The sequence below is a fragment of the Harmonia axyridis genome, chromosome 3, assembly GCF_914767665.1.
Source record: "Harmonia axyridis chromosome 3, icHarAxyr1.1, whole genome shotgun sequence".
Taxonomy (NCBI): Eukaryota; Metazoa; Arthropoda; class Insecta; order Coleoptera; family Coccinellidae; genus Harmonia; species Harmonia axyridis.
This window is the reverse complement of record NC_059503.1, coordinates 63073880-63095015: the sequence shown is the minus strand read 5'-3', so window position 1 is coordinate 63095015 and position 21136 is coordinate 63073880. Positions and strand designations below refer to the sequence as shown.

The 21136-nt window shown below is 35.2% G+C and overlaps 1 protein-coding gene across 6 annotated transcripts in view; it reads left to right on the top strand.

Annotated features, from left to right (window-relative positions):
• Positions 1 to 3962: 3962 nt before the first annotated feature.
• Positions 3963 to 21136, top strand: part of LOC123676653 (synaptotagmin-7) — a 317805-nt gene continuing 300631 nt past the window's right edge. For 2 of the 6 annotated variants that reach the window (XR_006746983.1, XM_045612742.1), the window contains exon 1: positions 3975 to 4154. Coding sequence is in view for 4 of the 6 variants with exons in the window: in XM_045612742.1 (XP_045468698.1) it covers positions 4047 to 4154 (108 nt within the window). In the remaining 2 variants the exon portion in view is untranslated. Of the gene's footprint in view, positions 4155 to 15659; positions 15831 to 21136 lie in introns of those variants that run through there. The other 4 variants (XM_045612745.1, XM_045612743.1, XM_045612744.1 and 1 more) reach the window with 4 other exon arrangements.

Below are 21136 nucleotides of genomic sequence, written 5' to 3'. Positions count from 1 at the left end.
CTATTTGGTCTCAGCCCAGTTTTTTCCACATGACTGTTCGAATCTGAAAATTCATCAATGTGTATTCCAAGAAACCTCATATCATGAACAGGTTTCACTTCATTGCCATTCAGGTTTATGGTGCCAGTTGGAGTAACTCGGGAGTTATTTGTTTTAAACACCATAATATTTGTCTTCGACGAATTCAGTGCCAACTCATTCCTGTTGAACCAATCACAGATTCTAGACGAACTGTCATACGCCTTATCAACTGCCTCCTGGAGGGTCCTTCCAGATACCAATATGTTGGTGTCATCCACATGGTTCACCAGTCCATCCATAATAAGGTCATTAATGTAGATGATGAAAAAAATAGGACCTGCGTTACTTCCCTGCACTAGTGCTCTTTCTTTGATTGCAATCTTGGATTTGTTTTCATTAATGATAACTTGCTGTTTTCTGTCTAGAAGATAAGATTCAATCCATGGATTAAATAATTCCCTCTTGAGGTGATGAGATGCCTAAATATATATCCTTTGAAGTGCAAGGGATTATTATTGTTGTTCTCTCTAAGTGGAACTATTGTTACGTAGATTAAACTCGGAGATGAACTCGGAATTCTGCCCTTCTGACAGACAGGTTGAATTCCACCCTCGAGCGATTTTATAATGGAAAGTGTTGTAATTAAACTTCTCTGACCTGATAAAAGATTCGCTCAAGGACAAAAAAGGCATGTTGGAGGATTCTTTTCAATTTTGTCGTAACCGAAACATAACAAGGAATAAACTTGAGGGCACAAGGTAACTGCAATTGTTCATCCTTGCGCCATTGCTACCTTTGAGACCACTAATACTTGTTAAGAAGCCAATTCGTCCTTTAGGACGAATTGATGAAAGAATGATGAGCGTTCAACACTCAATATTCAACATTCGAAATAATATATCAAACTTTATAACAATATCGAACAAAGAATCCATTCAATGTTCAAAAGATGCTCTCAAGATTTATTACATGAACAATTATCCTATCCATGTTTGATGAAGTTGAAACACCTTCTCTCACAAATAGTTATCTATTGAGGCCCCAAATATGCTAAAGGTCATATCCTCGAAACAAAATCAATCGATGTATGCGTCAAGAAAGTTATCACTGTTCGAGAGATATGGGAGGGGTTGTTTAGGATGGAAAATCCTTTATCAAATCCTTGATGATTATAGGAAAATCTGAGGATTTTTTTAATGAACTGTTTAACTACTTAGTCCAGTGTTCCGCTGGTAGATAACTTCACTCAGTGGATAAAAGTGCGCGTCTAGGACGTTGAGAATACTCAGAGAACAACAGTTTTGGACTCATGTATCCCGCCACGATGATATGATTCAATTGTATCGTCCTATATGTATAAAAAAGAAATGAATTAACCTGCAAAGTTACATGCGATGAAAATCTCGAATAACGTGATACTTGAACATAATAACTTTTCACCTCGCTGCACACTATTTTGGGACGAAATTTTTTGAGGGTATGAAAGGTTATGTAGTTATAACTTTCGACTCCCAAATAACAACCAAAGAAAGAAACAATTCTATTTTTGGGGAACTAAAAGAAGTTCGGAGTGAACTTACCCAATTCTAACATCCAACTTAAAGATTAAACAGTTTCCGGTTCATCACGTAAACCTAATGCGGAACTTGCACTATTCCATTTCCAAACTAAATTTGTAGAAACGTGTTCACTGGGCGTTATGAGTAATGTTTAATTTGCTGCAGGGCCGCCACCAGATATTTTGGCGGCCTGGTAAAAGAAAATTTCACAGCCCTGCTTTGCCAAAATTATCTGGCTCAATACAGATTGAATTTTGTTGGGCCATTTTAGGTTTGGGTTTGTATGAGCAAAACTGTGAAAACTATAGCGGATTCACTGGAGTCTCTTCAGTAACGTACATCATACTCAGAATTTTAATTTTAATAGATGAGTAAATTATGTGAATTGATCCTGTCATTGAAAAAGTTGTATCCAAAACATAAAAATACATTTAGGTATAGTAGTTTACAGTAAATAACATTTATTGGGAAACACAATCAGAGTTACTTTGAAACATAAAAAAGTGAAAATTGAAAGTTATAAACTTTGAGGAATAATGTTTTTGGTGATTGGAGAATGTACAACCATTTTTCATTCTTGATATATCAAGAAAGCTGCCCTAAAAATATCTCAAATAAAGTTTAAAAATTATACCGACAAGCTTGATAACCTTGAGAAATCGCGACTGGAACTTCATTTATTATTTTGAATATTATTGAGAAACACCCTTTACTCATGTTATAATAATAATGTTCATTCAGAATAAACATAAAAATTACAGAGGTATTTATTTTCATTGACTACAATTAAATTGATTGATAATTTTCTGCACTTGGGATTATCGTAATGAACCCACTTTTCGTCTCAATGTCACAATGTCACAATGCCATGTAGAAATTTCTTCTCTCTTTGCCTTGCACGCAGCTGTTCACAAGCAAACGAACACCCGTTCAACTCGTACTGCACCCAATTTCCTTGTATCTGAATCATGCCCATAACTTTCAGGCGCTTTGAAATGGCTTGTTGCGTCACTTTCAATGATGTCGTAATTATAGTTGCGTTTGACACGAGTCTTGATCAAGTAATACGTCCAATTCTGCATCTTCGAAAACCTTTTCTCTTCCGCCGCCATGCTGATCTTGGACGTCAAAATTACCGTTCTTTTAGCGTTGAAACCACTCTCGGCACTTCTTTCACTAATAGCGGCCTCACCATAGGCATTTGAGAGCATTTGATGAGCTTCAACAGCAGATCTCTTCATATTAAAGCAAAAAATTAAAACCTTCCTCAAATGACAAGTATTTGGCTCGTAAGCTGACATGTTTAATCGAGAATAACTTTGTGATGCAGACACAAATCGATTAATATTTCGATGGCGTTATGTTTACAAATACCTAAGGTTATTACATACATACATATTTATTTATTTGTCATTAAAATATACATAGTTATTGTATAACATCTATGACATATTTATTTCGACTACCATTTACCGCTATAGCCATCTATTGCAAAACGGCGAAAGCAAAGTTGTACACATAATATTAACTGACCTCTTGCGCCCCTACAACTTGGCGCCCCGGCAAAATGTCTGGTATGCCGGTCCTGGCGGCGGCCCTGATCTTCTATTGTGCAATGATTGCATGTACCTATTAGCACGAAGTAATAGAATTAATTAATCCTTACATTGATTCAAAATGAGATATGGATAGTTGAACAAGCAAACAAACATATTTCAACATCAAATTGAACGAGAACATTCTGAATTGAAATTACTTTATTCCGTAATAAATTAAACATCTCATTGAAATCTTCACATTGTAAAAAAAATATGATGCTGAATCTTATGCCTATATGAACTCAATAATCTACGAAAAATTGTTGCCGAAGAAAAATACAAAAACTCCGCCACATTGTGGCTTTAGATTGTTAACAAGATTTTCCCGAAATAATAAAACATTGTGTACGATTTGCCGCGATCGAATGTGGCGAGAAATACTTTCATGTTTAGTTCTGAAGGAAGACTTCCAGATGAAAGGGAAAACCTGAATACATACACCCTATTTCCTTTTATCAGCACAATTCGCTCCATCGCGGTCGCTCCATAATTCACAACCTTTTTCGGCTCACAGTAGCGCAACGTAAGTAAAGTGGTGATACGAAGAAATATTCAGGAATGCTTCTTCCTTTTCTATTATTCAAATTCTTGTTTCTTTCTGATCTCTTTTGGTGGCAGCCAGATTCTGATGGAATGGTAGGTGTAATTTTCTTTTCTATATATTCGTGAATAAATGTTCACAAACTATAAGATTACGAGCAGAATAGAAACATTTTATATTCTACCTCTCATTTATCGTTCATTGAAAACGGAAATACCAAAAAATTATTCTTATTATTATTGATTTTTCAAATAACTATTTCAACCATCGTCCGATTTTAAAAGGAATAGCGATTGTTATTTGAGTGTGATTTGCTCACAGCAGAAAATGGTACATTTGGGGATTGGAGGTCAATTCAATCCTGGCGATGCCGCAATCTATTATTTCCCAACCACATCTGAAGATGAAATCAATTTCATGGAATCCAAGAAGATGGTGAGTAAATAAAATGAATTATCTTGAATACAAACTAGCTTTTTCCGTTTCCTAATTTTCAAACAAAGTTACATCGAAAAAGTAATCCTAATATAACTCTTCACGAACTGGAATGATGCTCAATCGAAAGCTTTGAATATAGTGGTTGAAGAATTTTATGGTGAGATAATAGTATATTATTCAACGAGCGGTTGTGTAGGTCATAACTCACGCTGTTGAAGTTATGACCATTACTGCAAGATGAATACTAAACTTTATTTACGACTATAACAATAAATACTAAGAAACAAATGTAGTAAATCGGAAATTTGGAAATTATTGAAATTATTGTAGTAAATCCGAAATTTGGAAATCATTGAAACTATTGAAATCATTGGAATTATTATTAGGAAGGAATATAGTTAAATTCAAAAGAGCGAACGCGACTTGTGTAAACTGTTCTTATCTCAGAAGCAGGATGTTTTATTTTTCAATTATTGCTTTTATTAGTTAGCGTCTCACTGCGTTGGTAAAATCGATATACTTTTCACGGATAAGAAAAATAATTTAGATACATATCTGAGTTCGATACATGCGAAGAACCGTTATGATCGTTCCTAGATGACATAGCAAAAAGTTCGTTAGGCAAAGTCGGAGTATGGTTTTTGTTGAGACAGCAGAAAAATCTAGTTTGAGCTGAGGTTGTAGGTGGGGTCTGTTGACGAAAAAATGAAGAAGGATAAAAATATTTCTAACCAATGATCTAATTGGCATGGTATTTTGGGCAATTGTTGGGGCGGTCTTAGATAAGTACGAGGTTACGATTTTGTTGAGGTTTAAGGAGGAAGTCAGTATCGCTTAGGGTCTCTTATTGAGAAGGGTTGACAATTCGAACGTCGGTCGCGAAACCGGACTTAGATTAAAACAATTTCTTCTGAAGATCAGAGTAATTTTTAACAAGGTTGAGTCAAATAGAAAGGAAGTTCAGTAGATGAGAGAGAATTGAAGGAATTTTAATTCAAGGAAGAAGGAATTGTTTTAACTCTAACAAAGGTTGAGTTAGGTCAGAAATAGTAAAACAGGGACTTTTTGGGATAAAGTTTTAGAATTTGTTTTGGTATGAATTAGATTAGCTCGGTGTGCGCGAATCGGAAGTAGAGTTATTAAAAAGGAATTAAACGTTTCGAGTGAAAAGTTTGAAGAAAAAATTAAAACTAGGTATAGGCAGGGCCTATTTAGTCAGCTAGCACCGCGGGATAAGGCAAGTTAACAATCTTTTGGCTATTTAATTTTAATTTTTTTTTGATGATTTTGAATATTTTTTCGATGAAGATAAGTTTATTTGAGTAGTCCCGATTCTCTCAAGTTCAAAGGTTATTATATAACGATCGGAGCATCATTGAACTGTTATTGATAAAGGGATAGTATATCTATAGAGTCTGAAGAGACGAAAAACGAAGGTAGATAATTATTTCACTTTTTATTTACTAAAAAGTGTACTGAGGGAAATAAAAAAATGGCTTAGATATTCATTACTGTCGTGGTCAAGGATACGACAATGGCGTAAATACGGTAGGCTCAAAAAATAGGGAAATGAAAACCCGAATTTTGAATATTAATCCCAGAACGTTTTTCACATCTTGCGACCGTCATAGCTGTAAGTTAACGCGGCTAATTCTTCTGTGACAGCAAAATTTAGGGTTCCATTCAGAAAATCTTTCTGGTTGTTTCCAATGAGTACACTTTGGTAGTTAATGAGAGACAGTGAAGCCTTTATCAGACACCAGATAGGACAACAGAATTGAAGCATTGAATGTCGTGCTCTGACAATTCGATGACGTTGTAGAATTGAAAGCTCAAAAAAAAAAACAAAACAATCGAACACTTTCAGTGAATGAACAAATTTCCATATCACTACATGAATTCTAAGAGATATTATCGCGCATTAAAACTATGAGGATATTATGGCAATCTGTAAAAATCGATTTACGCATTGCCCTTCAACATTTGCATACAGTGAATAACTGGATAAATGAATATCAACGAACTGGATTTGAAAAATGCTTATCCGAATATCATCACTTTATCGGGAAAAACAGTCTTGATTTTCTTGAGAACTTAAGGAATAAAAGAGTTGTCAAGAAAACGAGAATGTTTGATTATAAGAGCAATGTCAACCTTTAGAGTCCCCCAAAGGCAGATATGAAATAGGTTTTTTCAACAATGACTAACTCATTGTTGATTCAGGAATTATTGACATCCCAGGCGGCTGTGAAAAATTGAAATTGAATTGGTAGTGGCAACTCTGAATATCTCATCGTAATCATGACCATGTTGTTTGGATTTTGGATTGCACTATGTAGTATTTTGGGCAATCCAGGCATACTGGGTTATTTTTCAATTTAGAAAATTAAATGCCAATTTTGTTGTAGTTGAATTCGCTTCAAAGGTTCAAGCGATGTAATGGCTGATTTCTGAAAGAGGAAATACAATACAATACAATTTATTTGCATCGAAAGTATCCGCCTCTCTGGTCTACTGAGTGACTTGTATCCTTAGCATTAAACTGTTTTAATTCAGTAACAACTTTATTCAGGAGTGACTACGGTCAGTAATTCATCCTCAAAATTTGTTTGACTGCAGTGAAATTGGTTGGAACTTTGGTTTACCGATCTGTGATTCAAATTGTTAGTTGTATTCCCTCTGTATGATCTCGATGTGTCTGATTTATAATTCATTAAACGTCCCGAACTAGGGACCTCATATACCTACTTGTTAAATAAAATCCACTTTCCTCACTAATAACTCTGTTTTATTGTTTGTTTGTTATCTATGTTATAATCCAATTGGAATTGAAAGAGATGGCGGATGACTTCGTATGAAGCTTTAAGTGGCGAAAAATAATATAGATTTGTTGTATGGTAAGAATGAACCAAATGGAATACAAGAATGTAAGTGACGATACGATAATACGATAAGCAACTCTTCATACATCAACCAAATGTAAAATTCAGATCTCCACAAAATTATGCGGATGCGAAAAAATAATCATTAAAATTTGATTATAATTTCCATTAAAATACCTGAGCACTTCACAAGAAGAGGTAGACTGAAAAGCTTTTATTTCTCCGCAATTGAAATGAGAAAAACAACCTAGTTAATAGCGTTTTCTAAATTGAGATTAAAAAGAAAACAAGAGAAAAAACTTTCTTGAGTTTCAAAAGTTGATGAAGCGATGTATGGTACAAACTACTGACAATAGCGGGGATTGTAAAATAGATTAAAAATGAATGGAATATTTTATACAAATGTTTTCATTATTATTTTATAAAAAATGTTATCCACAAAAGCAGCTACCAAATATCTATATGAAATGTGCAGTGCAGTATATTATATGATACAGTGCTGTTCTCCTGCAGCACTTCCATAAAATAAAAGGTAGTTTCATAAAAAATGAATTCGAGGTAGAAGATCTCGAGAAGGCAGTGGTTCTATTCTGAATGTTCACATTATTGTTTAAGTACAAGATAACTCATGTTTTCAATTTATAATATTTATTATTTAGAAATAAATTGTACATTAGAATAATAGTTGGGAATTCGTTGACTGAGAATGTATGACTATTTTTTACATATTTACATAATTATCATAGTATTTCTAAGTGTATGATATGTACTTATAGTTTCGAACCATAAGTAGCAGAATTATTATGATAATTCTTTATGAGCATTCAACGATAGTTGTTGAAATCATCTAGAGTAATCACTCTTTGTTTTTAAAAATGGCAACATCATTGTCGAAATAGTAGTGAATCGCTTGGAATGATTCTATAGATTCAAGTGTAGTTTCAACTTCAGTAGAAAAAATTTTACATTGTGAATTTAAAAATTTATATATCTGCCCATTTCATTGCTTGAGAAATGTATTGAATCAAAAATATAAGAACTTGCACCCAATACTAATTTATTTCTCTATTTCGAATTCCTAGCAATTGAAAAGTATGAATTACAATCAGGTAGCTTCTCAAAAATAAAATGTCTAAATTAGATTACATTCCATAAGATAATTCGGGTGGTGCAAACTCGAGATTGGTGGAACTATCCATTCCTTCCGCTATGGTATAAGACCATAGTACCTAGATAGAATTGTTAATGTAAGACAGTGGCCATATATCCAAAGAAACAACAGCGAAATTTGATGTATGTGCCGAAGAAAAGAATGTTGATACAAACTATGGAGTATAGTCAATATTCTTTGAATCCAAGAAAGCTGGCCGAGTCAGTAGGAATAACAGTTTTCTTGGTATTTGACTTCAGCATCTCCTTTCGGCATATATTCTGAAAATAGATTAATTAATTCAAAAAGAAAATGTGGAAATCCTTGTATAATATTGGATAATGTACTTTTATCCAGTCGGAGCAGCATCAGTTCAACGTATTATTCAAGGATTGTAAATAATTTGGACGGTCATCAATTTACATTGGACGTGATGATTAAACGATTATTTTTGTTTTGAACTTTATTTCAAAGGATAGTGTTTTTTTTAATCATTAATTCAAAGGAAAACACGTTGTTTATCAAATGACAATTTACAAAAGTAATTTCCATACTCTAATAGGTGTTGTATGCCTCCAGTTTCCTGTAACCTTAAAGTGTTCTGAGGTATTGATCCAAAAATAGTTAGTTCGGGAGTAGAGCGGTGGCAGCACCATCAGTTCATGTTCGCACAGGTTTCCTTATGAATAACCGTGAACATGGGAAGGAATGCGCACTATCATTATTGATTTTCCGTTTTAATACGGAGTTTCCACCGATAGATGTCCACATATTTCCCAGAGATTGGTGGAAATCTATAAGGAAAATTTGAGTCGATTTTCGGCTGCTAGATGTCCCTGTATGCTATCGATTTCTTATAATTCACATGTACTTTTTCTTTCGATGTTACATATAATGCTGTTTCAAATTGGGTGCTAGATTCATGATCAAATAGCAGAGCAAAAATAACGTGCAACATGTCGTGATTGATAAAACTAGAGCGGGGTTCCTTTTGAACACTATCACTAAGAATATACTGAAGAAAACTACTACTATTGCAAGTACGGGTAACACCAATGCAGCTTCCAGTTGTTCATGAAAATCTGCAAGTAAAAAATAATTCAATTAATTTTAAGAATTGCAAACATAAGTCAATCGAATCAAAAAACTTTTAATTAAAGGACCTGTGATGGGATTCTACTGAATTATTTTCGTTTAATACGTTAACAATCGATAATAAATTAGTAGGATCCCACCACATGCACTTGGATGTATGAAAAGTGGTTGCCAGTAAATTTCAAATGTTAGTAGGTATTGTTTTTATATAGACCTATTAGGCCAATTGAAAAATCCCCGGTTTGATGCACAGATGGCGGTGCTAGTATTAAATCTATACAGGGTGTTTCCTAAACATGCGGCAAAAATTCAGGGGGTTGTTCCTTGGACTATTCTAAGAATATTTTGTCCTTTGATGATTTTTGAAAAACCTATTTGTTTCGAAGATATAGGGGAAACAAAATTTTAGATAATAACATTTTATTATGAAAAATTACATGAAAATTCAACTCAACCTACAAAAACTGTTGAAAATGACCACCTCTAGCCAGCATACAAGCATCCAATCTTCTCCTCATTGACTGCCGAACCCTTTCAAAAACACCAGGATCATTTCTTATTAAGTTAATTGCTAATACATCACAAAACGAATTCAAATTAAAACCGTGTTTAATCTGTATTCCTTTACCATCTGCACTTATCAATTTTTAGTCAAAAAACTGGCCGTTTTTAGTAATTGGAATGTTGTTAAACAAATTTAAAAATAAATTGTACCTACTTAGTAAACACAGTGCGGTACGCATTTTTATTTGAACTATTATTAATTTTAAAAATATGAAAAAAGTTGTTCGCCCTGTATCTTCGAAACAAAGAGGTTTTTCAAAAATCATCCAAGGACAAAACATGCTTAAAATAGTCCAAGGAACAACCCCCTGAATTTTTGCCGCATGTTTAGGAAACACCCTGTATATTTAGTTAGTACCAACAAAGTAACGGGTGTTTTGTTTCGAGGTATATAACTTTAAGTTGGCATTACTGTTCGAGATGGCGACGGATTCAACAGATGTCAAGTGATTTATTCTCAGTTTGGTTTGGCAATTCATCATGAATAGACTCACGCCTGAACAACGCTTGCAAAAAGTGCAATTTCATTTCGAAAATAATGTTTCTGTGCGGAATACGTATCGCGCACTACGTCCATTTTATTTTGTTTAGCGATGAAGCGCACTTCTAGTTGAATGGCTATGTCAACAAACAAAATTGACGTATTTGGAGTGAAGCTAATCCTCAAGTGTAAGTCGAAATACCGTTACATCCAGAAAAACTGACTGTTTGGTGCGCTTTATAGGCTGGTGGAATCATTGGTCCCTACTTCTTCAAAAACGATGATGGCCAGAACGTAACAGTCAATGGTGATCGATATAGAGCCATGATTACTAACTTTTTCATTCCTGAATTGAACAACCATGATGTCCAGAAGCTGTGGTTCCAACAAGACGGCGCAGCATCTCATACAGCTCGTGCCACAATCGATTTATTGAAAGACACGCTTGGTGACCGCCTAATTTCACGTTTCGGACCTGTGAATTGGCCTCCAAGATCTTGTGATTTAACACCGCCAGACTTCTTTCTGTGGGGCCATGTAAAGTCATTGACCATTTGGAAGACAACATTCGCCGTGTTATCGCCGATTTACGGCCACAAATGTTGAAAAAAGTCATCGAAAATATGACGTCCAGATTGGACTACATCCGAGCCAGCCGTGGCGTTCATATGCCAGAAATCATATTTAAAATGTAATGACACAAGATTATCTTGCGGATAAATAAAATTCATGTCAATCGAATAATCCATCGTTGTTTTATTGCAATTTAAAGTTCTATAGCCCTAAAAAAAACACCCTTTATTTTCAGAGTAGGTTCGGCTTTCGAATTCCAAAGTTGAGTTCATTAATTGGTATAACCCGATAGAGTTCCGTGAATATGGTCCGTCGACAATTGTTTTTCAGATTATGTCTGCACAATTGAATCCAGGTGAATTTCAAGCTTCATGCGAAATCGCGTTACTAGAAACAAAAACTATTCAAGTCGAATTTCGGAAAAAAAAACTCATTTTTGAGAATAACAGTTTGTCTCTCATGTAGATATATTGGCATACAATCCAAGCAGAAAAACCCAACAAAAATCATATGCCAGTAGCAGTAGATTTGTTGCAAGTCAAACTTTTGAAAAAATGTAAAATTATAAGTTCAAGCTTGATCTGAAATTTAGTCATGACTGCTTGAACAATACCATAACAATAGTATACATAAAAATTGGTCAATATACCCATAACAACAGATCAGACTAGGTTGAAATTTCGTTCGTTTATGAAAAATAATCACTCAAGCGTTCATGATGAATTTCCGGAGATTTGTAACTATCATCAGAAGTTCTCGTCTATTCAAAAAAGGTAATAAATGACATCATAATCGATCCCAAGTTGAACAAATTATATTTGTTGAAATCAAGGTTTATTTTATTTCATTTGATAATGAATTTCCCCAAAATGAGTTCCGAATCCATCAAATACAATACCAATGTAACAATTACTTCAAGATGAGTGGAGGTGTTTCAGCCAAACGAAAATATAGAATATTGTTCTGAGAGACTTACACTTTGATTCATTCAAGCTATACTGCAACCTGTACTGGAGCTGTGGCATATCTTCGCCCATTGATGAATTCTGCAGCATCGCTGATGAATGAAATTTTTTCACTGGCAAATTTACGACGAACTAAATTTGACGATCACAATTGGAGATTATTCCACACTCAATTATTTTTCTTTCACTAATCGGTGTTCTGTTTATTATTGATCAATGCGTTCGAATGAAATGAACAAAATCGAATAGGGGAATACTAAAGCGATAAGAGAGGTTATCGAAATGGGTTCTGGAAATTAATGAATCGATTCATAATTGTTTCCGACAAAAATGACTTCAAATATTTGTATACAATTAATTAAATAAATTTTCTCTGTCACATCAATCTAAAATATGATGAAATTCAATAGAATTATTGCAAAAACGCTAAAACCATATAGCTCGACTTCGCTAAGATTAAAATAAAGACCTTCATTAATATTATTATTATTGGATAGAGAATATCATGGTGATTAAATATCGCCCTCATACCCAACCGCCAAGTCAATCCGTTTTTGATATCTATTAATCTATTCATTCAATGATAAATGAAATTCAACAAAGAAAAATAATTACAGATTAATATATGCAAAATGAATGCTACAACATCATCATGGTAGACATATGTTTTTTCCCAGCAGGAATAAAAAAAGATGAGATTATCAGATTTTGAATGTATTGGCTCCATTCTTAAATCAGTTGTTTTCGATCAATTTTAGTGATCAACAGTTTTTCTTTCGTTTGATTTTCTACACTCGATCGCTATGCAACGCGAAATACGCAATTTGACCCAAGAGGAATGTGCCCAAGCGTTAGTTTTGCGAGAAGAAGGGTGGACATACACAAGAATTGCAGAAAAGTTTGGAGTTTTCCATACAAGTGTGTCCAGAATGTTGCAGCGATTCAGGGAGACAGGTAGGAATGTCCGAAGACCAGGACAGGGTAGACCACGGGTAACAACTGCCATTCAAGAACGTTACTAGAGAGTTTCTTCGTTGAGACAACGTTTTGCAACCGCTCGCCTCCTTCAAAATCAGCTTGAGCAAACTCATGGGGTGCAAATTAGCACTCAGACAATAAGAAATCGCCTCAGAGAATATGATTTAAGGCCTCGTGTCGCGGCAAGAGGCCCAGCTCTTACCCCATCCCATCGAAGGGCGCGTTTGGATTTTGCGAGAGAGCATATCCATTGGGAAGAGGCTGATTGGGAAAGAGTGCACTGAGCATATCTTTCATGTGGACGTCTGTATACAAGGAAACGTCGATCACAATGGTAGAGGCAGAATCTAGACTCATCTGTGAAGAGAACTCTTTCTTCCTTTATTTCGAGTAATTTGGTTCAAAATTCTTTTTCTCACATTACAGGTATGAGTAAACGTTGTCGTCAAAAAAGTTTTTTTTGATAACCAACCCCCCCCCCTCCCAAGTAAAAAAAAGATCTACACCCTTGCTTACAGCAGTTGAAAGGAAAAGAATAGATGGAAGCTGTAAATTGGTTCAGACACAATTCTTGTTTTATGAATGAGTCCAAAACACAACAACTTCTTTAAAAGCAGGAGAATGGGAATAAAATAAAATTAATGAGAGTAAGTTAGGACGGAGTTCTATCATGGGAACCACACATAGAGACCATGAAGAAAAAACTGGCAGTGGCCATTCATACATTAACAACCGTGAGTGAAGTATCTGCTACAGCGGCAGCATTGACCACTTATTTGCCAACTATCATTCAATTGCTTTTTATGATAGTCTTCTATAGAACCAAAAAAGAGCAATTCGGAAAATCTCCAATCTCAAGCAAACTGATAGCTGTAGCGAGACATTTAGAAAACTGAGAGTACTTACAATTCCAGCGATTTATGTATTGGATTGTGCCACCTACAATATTTATAACAACTTGAGTAAATTTCCAACTAATAGTACTTGTAGTATCTTCAATTTACCCAGCTCGATCACGCATGACAAGTCTTGTTGCAGTGCGTTATGTATGAGAATGTAATGTTCATGTTATCTTATAAAAAGAATTCTATCTTCAAAAAGTTAATTAACCCTAATGTTGAATATATTACAACTGGCGACGAAGATTTTCAAGTGAACCCTAATAAACATTATTCTTTGAAGAAATAATCCAAAAGTGTTTTTCAATGATTCAGTCGGTATGTCAAAACACATGGCAATGGATAACATCGGACATTTAGGTGAATTCTACCCCGCAAATTCAGAATGGTCGATGTTCGAGAAGAGATTACAATCCTGTTTTGTGGCCAATCAGATCCTAGACGAGAATCGTAAAAGTGAAATACTGTTGTACATTTTGAATGAAGATGATTATAGCATACTTTATAACCTGTTTATTCCGGATGAAACGGAAACAAAAACTTACAAGGACCTAGCCTAAGGCCGGCCATCCACGTACAGTTGAAACTGTCAGTTTCGACTGAACAGTTAAAACTGTCAGTCGAAACTCTACGTGAGTGGGTATTTCAGTCTCAGTTCAACTCGAATTTTTCAACTGAACAGTTCAACTGAGAGAAATGAAATTGTTCATATTTTTAACTGAAAGGTTTAACTGAACTGACAGTGTGTGGGGGTTCAACTGTGGAGTTCTCAGTTGATTTCGTGTCGAGCAAGGGTGCGCATCACAATGTCGCGTAAACATAACCAGGTTATAGTCGATTTTATCGAACTATATAGGTCGGAACCTTGTTTATGGCAAGTGACATCGGCTGATTATCACGATCGCGCCAAAAAAGATGCGGCATACAGCAGACTGGCGAAAAAGTTGGAAGAAATGGAACCTGGTACGACCAAGAAATCGATGCTGACAAAAATAAACAGCTTGAGATCTGCTTACCGCAAAAAAAAAAAAAAGTTGAGGCTTCGAAAAAATCAACAATAGTAATTTTTGGTACACTGTTTCAGTCATGTGCAAATAATTGGGAAAATCTAATGGTTCTTCTCCTAATTCTCTCAATAAATTTATGTGTGATGATAAATTTCTTTTTTGTAGCCACTGCTTGCACCACTGTTTATGCTTTCTCTTCTTTATGCTTGGTAAAATTGTAAAAATTAAACCGAGGACCGCCAGATCGTCGGACCTTCTCGAATCCATCATGGAACGAACTGAAGCTTTGAACTGCACATGTGTGCACATCTCAGTTCACAGTTGAAACTGACAGTTTTAACTGTTCAGTCGAAACTGACAGTTTCAACTGTACGTGGATGGCCGGCCTAACGGCTCACCGAGTATTTCAAACCGAGTAGCAGTATTTTCGCTGTGACATTCAAATTCTACAATGCGAGAAAATCCCAGAATGAATGGGCGGCACGAATAAAAAGTTTAGTGGCTCCACGTCCACGAAAGATGAAGTGGAAAAGTAACGGATCCCTTTTTTCGATATTCGTCTTTGTTTTCTCGAAAAATTCACGGAAAAATGTGTAATTTTGGTAACATTTTGACGTTTCTCTTAAATCTGTGTTCCCCGATATCATCCATCGATGACATTCAGAATAGAAACGATGTGAATGAAAATGAGAAACGTCAGATGATATTCGACTAGAAACATTGAAATGTGAACGAATTCAGAGAAAAAATGCAAGAAACGATGAATTGAATCGATTTAGATCCGTTTTTCGAGGTATATTTGATGATATTTTCAAACAGAATCGTTTTGTGTCAGTTGAATACTTCGTATGCTCGAAGCTTCTACAGGAGTTTTATTTGGTTATTTGAGGTGTTTTTAACGAGATATCTAAGAAAATAATGAACTATAACGGTAGGAACCCTCCTTTTCGACGATATTTACGCACTTTGTAGAGATTTTCATGGATATTGACCAGATTTTACAGAATTCCGTTCGATGTAAATAGTGAAAGAATGTTTGAATGATTTCTCTTTGGACAGATTGAAGATGATCAAAAACGGTAGGTACAGAAATAAATATTCGATATTCCTCATATTCAACGGTTCATTAAATTCTTCAACTTTATAAAATCTCTGAAACTTGAAATTACAATGTTATGTATAAGAGGCGCTACCTCACAAGTTTTTTTATGGTTTCGCCAGGTATTAAATCTTATATTTTTTGCGATGAATGCTATGGAATATTGAAATGGATCAAATATTTTTTCGGTCTCCTTTGAGGGTGATTTGATAATATTCATATAAATTTATATTTTAGCTTGGTTTTCAAAGTAAAAGAATAACGATTATACTGGGTGCCTTAGGTTGCAGTACCTATTAGAAATTTCTTGATAAATAGACTTGAAATATGAAAATCGGTATTATGAAATTAATGATTCGATGTCAAAATATTAGGGATTTCTACATTCCCATATTATACAGAGTGTACAATTTTCGAGTGCCAATTATATATACATCTGGAAAATTGAGACCTTATGAAATCTGAAAATCTTAATTAGAGCTTGAGATTAGCTTTCTCTTACATAATTTGCGAAGATATACGTGCGATGAATAAAGTTTATACAGAGTGTACAATTTCGGAGTAACAATTGAATGTCTCTGTAGAACAGAAACCTTTTGAAATCTGATAGTTGAGATTATAGCTCCAGGTTATTATTCCATTGCATAACTCTTGAAGTTATACAGTAAAAGACTGACGATCATATACAGGGTGTATTATTTTCGAATACTAATTGAACGTTTATTTTGAAATGTTATCTATTGAAATATCGTTTTATAAGCTTCAAGTTATTCTTCTTTCTCATAGTTTGTGAGAAAATTTAAAATAATTTATTAACAATTATACAAGGTCTGCAAATGTGGGTATCAATTTGATATTTCTGGAAAATTAGACAGAATGAAATTTGAAAATTGGGATAATAGCTGTAGATTAGTCCCCTTTTACATAATATTCGAAAATATATGTACAATTCAATACCAATTAGATATTCCTGGAAAATAATTCTAGATATAACTATATAATTTTTTGAATAACATGTCGGACATGTTGATTGATATTTTTTAATGGTCAATTGTATTTCAACGATAATTTCAAATAAAGGATGTTCCATGTGAATATACAGTTTATACAGAATCGACCTGATTGCCACTTGATTTAAATTATTATCATTTCAATCCTCAAATTACATACAGGGTGTGAGTTGCTTAGGCATATTCATGAAACCTTTGTATCTCGCTTTATATTTGTCCGATATCGATTATACAGGAGGTATTCAGTATACATATGAATGAATTAAAAGATTATGGCCTATATTGATCTACCTCAGAGGTAGATTTATGGGCTATATTGATCAACCTAAAAGGTAGATCTATGGGCTATATTGATCTACCTGGAAGGCGGATCTACCTACAAGGTAGATAAGGGCGCGTACTAGTTCTTCTTCTAATTGAAGGAAGAATCAATCCAGGAGGTGGCGTACGCATGGTTCTTCCACAGGTTGTGCAGCAGGAACGAGAGTGTTTTCATCACATTATGGAGTGACAGCATCACAGCAGCTTTCCCATGCTGACAAGTACTGAATTTGCCCCAATGTGTTATCAAAAGAAAAATTCTCACCGAAAATTTCAAAATTATATAGAATGGGTTGAGCAAAATTCATCATTAGAAATTGATACTATGATAATCGATTGATATCTACTTTAGACATCGATAATGAATGACGTTGCGAAACCACCCTAGCAAAACCTCGGTACCATTGCCCAGTAATGCCAATGCTATTCTAAGACTGAGGAACATTCATTGGGATTGGGAGAAAGCTTAGTTGGTTGGCAAAAGCCCTAAATTTCGCAAAACCTATCCGTGGGAATCTTTTCTACCTAAGCTTTCTCTTCGATTCTCCATCGAGCGAACCATGAGTGAAGTCTTCAGAAGGCTTCTTGGGTATTTCGTTGCCATTTCGGGACACCACGAAGTGGAAGGTATCGTTAGCTAGAAGTGTCATAAAAGTTTTCTGTGTTTTTAGGATGTCGTGAGGAACAACGGCTTATTGGAGATAGAGGACATCAAACTGATTGAGGATTGGGGGTAGAAATATCTCATAAGGATATTGGTTTCAGAGATATAGGGTAATTTATGGAAAAAGGGTGAGAACTCCCATATCTCCGCTAAAATGTCAAATTTTTCACTAGTATTTTACAGAACTGTTATTACACGCATTCTCCATCAGCTCACAAAAAAATTTAAAAATTGCAGGCCCGCATTTAAAAAATTCCAATTCAAGTGTCAAGTTGGAAATATCACTAGGTATATAAGATGAAAAAAATTCTCATTTTAAGTGTCTTCTAACTTTGCGGTTGACGTCCTGGATATGGTCCAAATCTGCATTGTTATAATTAGGGCTGCATTGGCTTTCGAGGTTATCTGCAAAAGCTTTAACACTTTCTGCTGGACTACATGCAATTCCTTGTAGACCTTGGATTCAGTTCATTTCGGACTCTTCTGAAAGCCTTGAGCCTCAATGACTCTAGCGTTGAGCTGATTGGACACTCGAGAGCCCTCAGGGCCAAATCTGTTCTGAGCTTGATGCCCCCTTCTGTGCTTTACCCTGATAAGATCCTTGTTATCTCCAGGGATCGAGTTCTTCTGAATAGTAATAAAAGAAACTTGCGTCGAAGCGTCCAATGGCATTTTAATATTTTTCTTCAATGACTCGACGCCTACGTCCAGATCCTTGGGGTCAGATCGGACCCCTATTTGTCGTCATTCAGTTCTTCAAAACTTGTCAATCTACTTTGTTTTCGGCGGATCCTCATCGAATTCATCCTCTAGATGAACCGAAAGAGGATCGTGGTCGAAACTTAGCTCCCATAGGGATGTGATCCTTTGAACTAATGAAATGTTCTTCAACATTGCGATGTCCAATAATTCCTATCGTACTGCAGTGAGTTGGCTTATTCGGTATGTCCATAACAATTACTTGGGCGTTTCCTCAAAATTGTTCAGATTTCATTCATTTGGGTTGGTGATTCTGCGGTACCTGGTGGATGCTTGACGTTTTAACTCGGGTCATAATCCCATTGTGAACCAATTTTCCACTCAGGAGAAAACTAGAAACTTGAATCGAAAAAAAAGGTAAGATATTGTCTATTAACCATTTAATTTTGAAAACCGGTTGAAGTGGAAAACAGGTTTCCCTTAATGAATTTCCTTGAATAAGTTCGATAGTTTTTCCGATTACATATTCGAATTGAAAAATATTATCATATTGATGAGCCACTTTTTGATTTTGCTCAAAGAAATAATCACAAAATACAATGATCAGCTTACGTGAACCACCTTGTACAAAATTCGAACTTCTGTTGTGTTTGTGACATGGAAGATGATCTTTAATACCGAGAGTTATTTCCAGTAACCTGAAGGCATGAGAATGATAGTTCTTTACATTTATCCGTGGTGTCCAAACTCTTTGCTAATCCGTCAAAGTCACCCATAACACGCTAAAATAGTCAATTCACCAAACATGGTATTAGGAATATTCATAATATACCATAAATATAACCAGAGTATTTCATACGTATTTGGTTTTGGGTATGTGAAATACTCAAATATATAAACAATTATTTATATATTCAAGTGTCCAATCGACGTTTCTGGAAAACAACTTTTATATAATACCTCGAGTAAATAAACATTATTTCTCGCGAAATTTTTATTGATAATGAGCGGTGGGTTACCCAACCATTACACAACTTTATATCAACGTACCTGTGTCCATTGGGGTTGCACTTGTTCGCAGCATGCTTCTACCCTAGGAGAATGATGTAGTATTATCATATTATAGTGCTCTTCTAAGACCGCGGTTTTGGAATGCTCTATGGCCCAAAATTGCAGTAGCGGTCAAATTACTGATCCTTGTGGTACTCCGTTCAATACTTTTTCCTCTAAGCTCATTTCATAGAACTTGTATTGAATTTATTTTTTCAAAATTACTTCGCGTAGAGACTTGAACTTGAGTGTGTTTGAGCGCTTGTCTCTGAAGTGATCTTTATCTTCATCATGTTGGCCTGAAATCATGGAGGAAAAACTACTCTAATCAATTAATCTTCAAATTAATTTAAATGAGATATGATTACTTCAAACTTAATAATAATCACATTGCAATTTTTATATTTTGAGCCAAAATTGTTCTCAAACGATGAGGTTAGAATATAGCCTTAAACAGGAAGATTGAGAAACTTTAAATTTCAAGGGTAGGATCGGATTGAATTGATGAGTCGAACGGTTACCTGAAGCAGCCACAGTGTTGGCGCAACAATTGTCGCATGAATTGAAAGATTAGTGGAAATTACTTCATTTTATTCCATCGATTCGAAACTTTCCATCAAGAAAGACTGAATCCATTAACTACACTGCGCAAAAAAATTAATGCACATTATAGAAATCTCAAATTTATTCTACAACTGAAGGTGTTCTCAATTATAATTATTTTATCAGAATTATGCATGCATTTGTTATCCACTTTCAACGTTTTTCTTCGATACATATGTTTTCTCCCAGCAGGAATAAAAAAAGATGAGATTATCAGATTTTGAATATACATTCAAAAGAATGGAGCCAGTATTGGCTCCATTCTGAAATCAGTTGTTCTCGATCAATTCTAGTGATCAATAGTTTTTCTTCCGTTTGATTTTCTACACTCGATCGCTATGCAACGCGAAACACGCAATTTTACCCAAGAGGAATGTGCCCAAGTGGTAGTTTTGCGAGAAGAAAGGTGGACATACACAAGAATTGCAGAAAGGTTTGAAGTTTCCCAAACAAGTGTGTCCAGAATGTTGCAGCGATTCAGGGAGACAGGTATGAATGTCCGAAGACCAGGACAGGGTAGACCACGGGTAACAACTGCCATTCAAGAACGTTACTTGAGAGTTTCTTCGTTGAGACAACGTTTTGCAACCGCTCGCCTCCTTCAAAATCAGCTTGAGCAAACTCATGAGGTGCAAATTAGCACTCAGACAATAAGAAATCGCCTCAGAGAATATGATTTAAGGCCTCGTGTCGCGGCAAGAGGCCCAGCTCTTACCCCAGCCCATCGAAGGGCGCGTTTGGATTTTGCGAGACAGCATATCCATTGGGAAGAGGCTGATTGGGAAAGAGTTCTCTTCACAGATGAGTCTAGATTCTGTCTCTTCCATTGTGATCGACATTTCCTTGTATACAGACGTCCACATGAAATATATGCTCAGTGCAATTTCCTGAATACTACTGGTTTCGGGGGAGGATCGATTATGGTATGGGGTGGAATAT